Source organism: Rhinatrema bivittatum, chromosome 16 (assembly GCF_901001135.1).
Source record: "Rhinatrema bivittatum chromosome 16, aRhiBiv1.1, whole genome shotgun sequence".
Taxonomy (NCBI): Eukaryota; Metazoa; Chordata; class Amphibia; order Gymnophiona; family Rhinatrematidae; genus Rhinatrema; species Rhinatrema bivittatum.
Window position 1 is genome coordinate 65,436,886 of NC_042630.1, and position 9,101 is coordinate 65,445,986.

At 41.0% G+C, this 9,101-nt stretch overlaps 1 protein-coding gene across 1 annotated transcript in view; it reads left to right on the forward strand.

The window, feature by feature from the left end:
* The window catches only part of LOC115077789 (vomeronasal type-2 receptor 26-like), a 472,276-nt gene extending 470,656 nt beyond the window's left edge, over positions 1–1,620 (forward strand). The window contains exon 8 of the mRNA XM_029580076.1: positions 704–1,620. Coding sequence (XP_029435936.1) covers positions 704–1,620 — 917 coding nt within the window. The remainder of the gene's footprint in view (positions 1–703) is intronic.
* Positions 1,621–9,101: the final 7,481 nt, after the last annotated feature.

Genomic DNA, 9,101 nt, shown 5'->3' on the forward strand with positions numbered 1-9,101 from the left:
CGGCGACGACGCGCGAGTGCGGGATGGACACCCCCTGTCTGCCGGTTGTGGATGAGCTGGGAGGGGAGTGAGTGAGGGGAGGAGGGAGTGAGGGGAAGGGAGGGGAGAGGGAGGGGAGGAGGGAGGAGAGAAGGAGGGGAGGAGGGAGGAGAGAGTGAGGGGAGGGGGGGGAGGGAGGAGAGAGTGAGGAGAGAGTGAGCTGAGGGGAGGGGGAGGGAGGAGAGAGGGAGGGGGAGGGAGGAGAGGGAGAATAGAGGGGGGAGGAGAGAGTGAGTTGGGGGGGGAGGGAGGAGAGAGTGGGGGGAGGGGGAGGGAGACTAGAGGAGGGAGGAAGTGTGAAGAAAATGGACCGAAAATTTTTTTTTAAATGTAGCCCGTTGTTACGGGCATAACGGCTAGTATATGTATATATATCAGGCAAACAAATCATTTGTCACCTCTTAATATCTATAGATATAGGTATTAAGAGGTTACAAATAATTTTGGTTTTACTCTAAAGGCTGTGGTAATTCCCGTTTCTACTTGTTTATGAAAAGAACAAAGAACAGAGATCTGAAGGGAAACACCACAGGAAAAGTGTTTGTAGGGTGTGCTTATTATGCATTATTAAATTATGTTTAAAGGAAGTTAAATCACACCATAATATGAAACAAGTCATTAGAAAGCAGTTCATTAACCTTTGTAAATTCTGATTTTCTGACAGATATGGAAAACTGTGAGCCCTGCCCAGAAGATCAGTGGTCCAATGAGAAAAGAGATCAGTGCATCCCACGAGCCATTGACTTCCTTTCCTATCATGAGCCCTTGGGTGTGACCTTAGCTTCTGTTGCTGTTTTCTTTGCTATAATAACTGCTGGCGTGATAGGAATTTTTATGAGACATCAGGACACTCCATTAGTGAGAGCAAATAATCGGGATCTCAGCTACATCCTCCTCGTCTCCTTGATGCTCTCCTTCCTCTGCTCATTATTATTCATTGGCCGTCCTTTGAAGGTGACCTGTCTTCTCCAGCAAGCTACATTTGGGATTGCTTTTACTGTTTCTATTTCCTCTATACTGGCTAAAACTCTCACAGTTACATTTGCTTTCAATGCCTCTAATCCAGGCAGCAAGATAAAAAAGTGGTTGGATGTCAAAGTTTCCAAATATTTTGTTCTTCTGTGTTCACTGGCTGAACTTCTGATATGTCTTGTGTGGCTGCTCATGTTTCCTCCATTCCCAGACTCTGACACAAAATCTGAAATAGGGAAAATGATATTAAAGTGCAATGAAGGTTCAGTAATTGCCTTCTATATTTTGGTTGGCTATATGGGTCTTCTCGCATTGCTAAGTTTTGTTTTGGCTTTCTTAGTACGGAAGTTGCCTGACAGTTTCAATGAGGCCCAGTTTATCACCTTCAGCATGCTGGTGTTCTGCAGTGTCTGGGTCTCCTTCATCCCAGCGTATCTCAGCACCAAAGGAAAATACACGGTGGCTGTGGAGATATTCGCTATCTTAGCCTCCAGTGCTGGACTCCTGGGCTGTATATTTATCCCCAAGTGCTACATTATTCTGTTCAAACCTGAGATTAACAGAAGAGAATGTTTAATAAGAAAACATTCAAATAATTACAACAGATAAGTTGTAGTTTAAAACATCAATCCTTGGCAAAGTTTTGGTGAACATTAATGTCCACAGTTCAGCGCATTCATAGGACAAAATAATATTCTCCTTAAAAGCATGTTTTCATCTTTTTAAAATGTACGACTTTTAGTTCTCAAGAAAAGTTAAAAAACTAATACAATCAGAATAAGAATTGCATTTACATAGTCAGCAATGCAAAATACAACCCCCAATATAAACCTTTGCAAAGAAGCAATTAAGTCCAGATTCCAGCGAATCCTCCATGAGTTCCTGATTAGGGTTAAATTTAGTAATCTAGGTATGTCCTGAGGAAAGCGCACATTCCATGCTATAACAGGATATCCAGGAAATTCCCAGGGAACACGTCCAGGGTTATTTTTATCTATGGGTAAAAGGGGCAGCTGTTTCAGGCCCTGCTTAAGGGGAAGCATTGCATGAGCACCCAGGACTCTGCTCAGATGACTCTTTAACCAGGGCCCCCAATGTCAGGCAGCAGAGCACAGCCTGAGCCTTCTGCTTCCCACTCCTGCATCTCCCCTCCCTGACAGCTTGAAGGCAACAGGGGGAGAAGTGATCAACCTGGAGAAGAGAGTACGCAGAGAGCAAAAGGAACCATCCCCTCCCTTCCAGTGACAGATTTAGGATTTTGTAACTGTTAATACTGTTGCTGCCCTCCTGCCCTGTAAAGTTGGATAACAGAAGGTCTAAGGCAGAGCATCTCAGCTTCCTGCTGAAGGTCAAGGGTAGATTCTGTGGCAAAAAATTAGAACATTCTGAAGCACATTTGCAAATGTTTTCTTTTTTTATGTTACATAATAAAATTAAGTAGTTTTCCAATCTTTTTTGTGTCTGTATAATGTATTTCCCTTTAATGAAGTGAAAAAAACGGATCTTAAGTAGGAGATCTCAGGGATAGTAAGAGAAGGAAAGGGGGAGAGGACCTGGAATAGGATGAGGAGATGGGGAAAGTACCAGGGGAATGGGGAAGGAGTGTGAGTCAGAAAGTACCTGGAATGGGGAGGAAGAGGGGTCTGCTCTGCCTATTGATAAACCAACCTAGGCTTGAACAGGCAGCAGCTCAGGAAGAACTCCCAGGATTTTGTAAGCAAGTACATTAGATATGCCGAGTTTATATCCAACCTCCAACAGGGGCCATGCCCAGACCTGCCTTAGTTAGGATGCCTCAGGGCTCTCTCTCCACATTTGGAATGAAAAATCAATCACCTGTTGGAGACAAACTTCACAACTTGCTCTATGGCCCAACAGACTAATTCTTCTCTCCATTTCAAATCCCAGCTGATACTAAATTCTGTCACTAATGCACACTTATCCAACTTCACATCACCATGTCATGCAATGAAAAAAATGGAAAGACAAAATAAGAATAGAGTAATAAAGCAAAGGAAAGTTGAAATGATAATAGTTATTTGGATGCCAACAATTACCTAATGCAGGGGTGGCCACGCCAGCTCCGGTCTTCAACAACCAGAAACAGATCTCGTTTTCAGGATATTCCCAAGTATGCATGAGGTAGATATTCATACAATGGAGGCAGTGCATGCAAATCTATCTCATGCATATTCATTGTGGATATCCTGAAAACCAGGCCTGTTTATGGCTCTTGAGGACTGGGAACCCTGGGTGGATGGAGGGCAGGTAGACTTGGGGTCTTTGTGCTGTTAGGGTTCTTATAAAAGGAGAAGGGTTGGGAAGAGGGAGGGCATAGCTGTGTGTTTATATTTAGGGTTACCAGATTCTGCTATCAGACCTCTCCAGCTCATCCAAAATTTTGCAGCTAGACTTTTAACATCAACCCCTATTAGACAGCACATTTCTCCAGTACTGCAGAAGTTACATTGGCTTCCGGTCAAATATAGAATAAAATTTAAAATTCTAATGATGATTCATTCTTTACTAAATAGTACTGATTCTGTTTGGCTGTGTTCGGAATTGCGAATGTACAAACCCTCTAGGGACATCAGGTCTGAAGGAAAAAATCTATTAGAAGTCCCAACAATAAAAAAGACTGCCTTAAATGTCACCAGACAAAGGGCATTTTTGGTTGCAGGGCCAGTTATGTGGAATACCTTACCTGACTTCTTGAGACAAATGCAAAATAAAAAAGAATTCAAAAAAGCTTTAAAAACGTACTTCTTTAAAGAAGCTTTTGGAAATTTGGATCTTATTAAAAGCTAGATCCTGATTTCTGAACAATACTCTTGTTTGATTGATTACAGTGAATAAGTGCTGGGTTATTATCTTTCTCTTGTTTATAAGTTAATGGTTAAAAATTACTGTAGTTTAAATTTTATTTTTATTTTGAAAATTGATCATGAGTTTTTTTTATTTTAATTTTTTTTCCAAAATTTTTAATTTTAATTTTTTTGCTTAATGCAGTTGGGGGGTTATTTTTATTTTACATTTTATTTAGGTTTTTATTTTTTGATAGTGTATTGTAAACCGTTTTGGTCATGTCATGTACATGGTAAAACGGTATATAAATGATTTAAATAAAAAAAAATAAAATTCTAATTTGTCATTGTCAGAGGGGCATGTCAGAGGGCCATGTTCCCGAAACTCTGAAAATTGCCATCGTTAAACCAATCTTAAAGACGTCAAACCCTGACAACTCCATTTTGAATAATTTTAGACCTATTTCTAATTTATCTTTTATAGCAAACATTTTAGAAAAAATAGTACAAAAACAACTTGACCACTTTTTAGAATCAAATTACATTTTATTTCCAAGTCAATTTGGTTTTAGGAAGAATTTTAATACAGAAACACTTTTATTATCACTGACGGATACAGTCTTAAGAGGATTTGACACTGGCAAAAAATATTTTTTAATTCTTTTAGATTTATCAGCAGCTTTTGATACTGTTCAGCATGATATTTTAATTACTCGCTTACTTGAAATTGGAATTTTATTTATTTATTTATAGATTCTTTTATACCGTGGTACGTATAGTTATACATCACCTCGGTTTACAGTAAAACAATAAATTAGCAACAGGCTTTACAGATTTAAAATGGTTCAAATCATTTCTTAATGAGCGATCATTTCAAGTAAAAATTAAGAATTCTCTATCCGAGAAAATTCCACTCCAGACTGGTGTTCCGCAGGGATCAACATTGTCTGCCACACTTTTTAATATTTATCTCCTGCCTATATGTCATCTTTTAACGGGACTGGGATTGAAATTTTACGTTTACGCTGATGATATTCAGTTTTTAGTAGCAATTGAACATGATTTTGATTTTACCTATAAATTAATACTATTTATCTAGATGCCATAAAAAAATTACTATCACAAATGAAACTAATTCTCAATACAGATAAAACAGAAATTATATTACTAGAAAGAAAATATTCCCAAGCTGTTATTCCACCATTTCAATTCGAGAACACCAAATTGATTCCCGCTTTGTTTGCAAGAGATCTCGGTGTGATAATCGACACGGAGTTAAATATGAGAAAACATATTGCGATAAAATTAAGAGACGGTTATTTCAAACTATTAACATTGAGAAGATTAAAACCACTGTTGGAATTTTCTGATTTTAGATCAGTACTTCAAGCTTTGCTGTTTGCTAATCTTGATTACTGTAATGCATTAATGCTTGGCTTGTCTCAGTCTACGATTAGGCCATTACAGGTTTTTCAGAATGCTGCAGCTCGGATCCTAACAGGAAAAAGGAAGTTTGAGCACATTACTCCAACTCTGATGACTCTACACTGGTTACCCGTGCATTTCAGAATCCATTCTAAGGCGGCATGCATAATTCATACCATTATTTATGGAGACAGAACAGAATGGCTTAACGCCACTTTACGACTGCATGTACCACAAAGAGACCTCAGATCCGCTAACAAAGGTCTATTATCAATTCCTTCCATTAAAACAGCACACCTTAGCCAGATTCGAGAAAGGGCATTATCTATTGCAGGATCAAAGCTATGGAACTCACTACCAATACAACTAAGAATGCAGCAAGAAAAAAAATAAGTTTAAAGCAGAACTTAAAACTTGGCTATTCTATGCGGCATATAATGAAGATAAGAAATAGGCATCAATGTAACTGTACAATCTCAGGTGGCTCTGACCTTTTAACCTCAATACTTAAAGCATGTTTTATGTTTTTAGTATTTATTGGTTTAATATTTATGGCTTCTGACATTATTTTATTAGGTTATCTTTTATTTTTACTTGTAAAATTGTATCTCTTATTATTACTGTTGTTTGTAATTTTCTTTTATTGTATTTTATTGTATTTTATTGCTATGTTAACTACTGTGAAGGCCACGCCGAGACAATGGTATATAAACACAAATAAACCTTAAACCTTAAACCTTAATTTTTTAAAACACTTTTGGGGTCACCACCGTCTCTACAGGCAGTGGTGGGATTAGGGATTGGCAAGGGTGTCAAACCTCCCCCCCCCCCCAGGGCATTTTGACAATTTCAGAGCAGGTGGGGTTGGGGCAGCAGGGCTCTTTAAAATGAAGGCAGCCCCTATTCATTCTTGGGACCTCAGCTGTGTTATTGTTTATTGCTAAGTTTTTCCAAGATAAACAATAATGTGAGAATAATGCTGAGATATTTTGTTGGTGAGGAGAATAATATTGAGATATTCCCCCCTTCCACAATAAAATATCATGGCTTGATAAATCTTCCCCTGAGCTGTCAGCACTGAAAATCCGAACTAACCAGCTATGCTAAATACTTTTTATAAAAAAAACAAAAAGTGATGACTCCCTTTCTTCCAGCTTCTTTTTAAATAAATTGCCTCCCATGGGGCAATTGTGCTCCCCCACTCTTCATCCTGTTTCAAAATTTAAAAAGAGGAATTATCCACACGGGCAAATCTCAAATCTCTTCCCTTCCCTCCTCATTAACTTCCAGCTTCATCTCCCCCGCCCCCCAGGACCCTGAAAGTGAGGCTTCAGAGAAGAAGCAGGACAACGAGTTTCCTCCTCCTGTCCATTCAGCTCCAGCTCTGCTCTAAAGTTGGAACCAGTAAGGATGGGGATTGGGATTGCTTTATGGGGGAGGGGATGTGGCGTGATGCCCTGCTTTTTATATGGGAGCTGGAAAGGAGCAGGAAGAAAAAAGAGAGTTCATGCTTTTATTTACTATTCTTAATGTCTCAGAGTGATCTGGTAAGACATGTATTTAGTTAGTTATTTGCACATTAAGGGGTAGATTTTTTAAAAAAGCGCGTTCGCGTACTTTTGTTTGCGCAGCAGGCGCAAACAAAAGTACGCTGGATTTTATAAGATACGCGCATAGCCACGCGTATCTTCTAAAATCCTGGATCGGCGCACGCAAGGCTGCCGATTTTGGGCAGCCGGCGCGCGCCGAGCCGCGCAGCCTGTCTCCATTCCCTCCGAGGCCGCTCCGAAATCGGAGCGGCCTCGGAGAGAACTTTCTTTCGCCCTCCCCTCACCTTCCCCTCCCTTCCCCTACCTAACCCACCCCCCGGCCCTATCTAAACCCCCCCTTACCTTTATCCATGGATTTACGCCTCCCGGAGGGAGACGTAAATCCATGCGTGCCAGCGGGCTGCTGGCGCGCCGAGACCCGACCCGGGGGCGGTTCAGGAGGATGCGGCCACGCCCCCGTAATGCCCTGGGCCGGCGCCACGCCCCCGGTCCCGCCCCTGAAAAGCCTCGCCCCGCCCCAAAATGCCGCATCAATCAGCCCCGCCCCGACACGCCCCCGACCCGCCCCTTCCAAAAACCCCGGGACCTACGTGCGTCCCAGGGTTCTGCGCGCGCCGGCGGCCTATGGAAAATAGGCCGCCGGCGTGCAAGGCCCTGCTCGCGTAAATCCGGGCGGATTTACACGAGTAGAGCTTTAAAATCCGCCCCTTTGTTATTCCACAGCTTCCAAAACACATCCGTTCAGTTCATATTTAGGACTCTTATTGCATTGCTTAAGGGGGTTATGTACTGCAGTGCGTTAGGGCTTTATCACTGGATAATTAGCTGTTGTTGTCAGGTAATCACTGTTACCATTTGGAATTTGAAATTTCATGTATTTTACTTTTTTCATTAATGTGTATGAAAATATGCAAACCTCATGCAAAACATGGAAATGAGGACCCTTTTCATTTTCTTGCATGATAAAAAGAAAAAATAGTCTACCACTTTTGAGTTTCAACTATATGGCTTTGAACAAAATATTACCAAAAAAAGCCAGAATGATGTTATTTTGTCCAAACTTCTACAGTCAAGCCTACAGAAGCCTAATTCAGGAAAAATAATTCCACATCCCTATTTTCTAATTCAACTTTGTTAATAGCAGGTAATGGCCTTCTCCTCCAAGAACTTATCCAAACCTTTTTTAAACTGAATTACACTAATTGCACTAAACACATTCCCTGGTAAAAAATTCCACAGTTTAATTGTGAATTGAGTGAAAAATGTTCTCCGATTAGTTTTAAATGTGCTACATGCAACTTCATGGAGTGCCCCCTAGTCCATCTATTATCCGAAAGAGTAAATAACTGATTCACATTTACCCTTCTAGACCTCTCATGATTTTAAAGATCTCTGTCATATCTCCCTTCAGCCGTCTCTTCTCCAAGCTAAACAACCCTAACTTATAGAAACATAGAAACATAGAAATGATGGCAGAAGAAGACCAATCGGCCCATCCAGTCTGCCCAGAAAGCTTCACACTTCTTTTTTCTCATACTTATCTGTTTCTCTTGGCTCTTAGTAACCTTTGGTTCTATTTCCCTTCCACCCCCACCATTAATGTAGAGAGCAGTGATGGAGCTGCATCCAAGTGAAATATCAAGCTTGATTAGTTAGGGGTAGCAACCGTCGCAATAAGCAAGCTACACCCATGCTTATTTGTTTTACCCAGACTATGGGCCTCATTTTCTAAAGGATCGCAGGCCTGCGATACTTTAGGAAATGAGGTGGGGGGGGGGGGGGCGAAACGGGGGGCGGGTCTGCCGTTGAAGCAGAGAGCTATGCTTCAACGGCAGGGGAGAAGAAAAACTGATACTTCACTCATATCCAGCATAGCTCTCTGCTTCAACGGCAGGGGAGAAGAAAAACTGATACTTCACGCATATCCTGCATAGCTCTCTGCTTCAACGGCAGGGGAGAAGAAAAACTGATACTTCACGCATATCCAGCATAGCTCTCTGCTTCAACGGCAGGAGAGAAGAAAAACTGATACTTCACGCACATCCAACATATCCAGCATATCCTCTTCCTCCTTGGAGCATATCCTCCCTGGAGCATATCCTCTTCCTCCTTGGAGCTTCAAATTGTGACCCCTGGTTCTGATTTTTTTCCTACGGAAAAGGTTTGTCGTCTTTGGATCATTAAAACCTTTCAAGTATCTGAAAGTCTGTATCATATCACCTCTGCTCCTCCTATCCTCCAGGGTGTACATATTTAGAGTCTTCATTCTCTCCTCATAAGTCATTCAATGAAGACCTTCAATCTTTTTGGT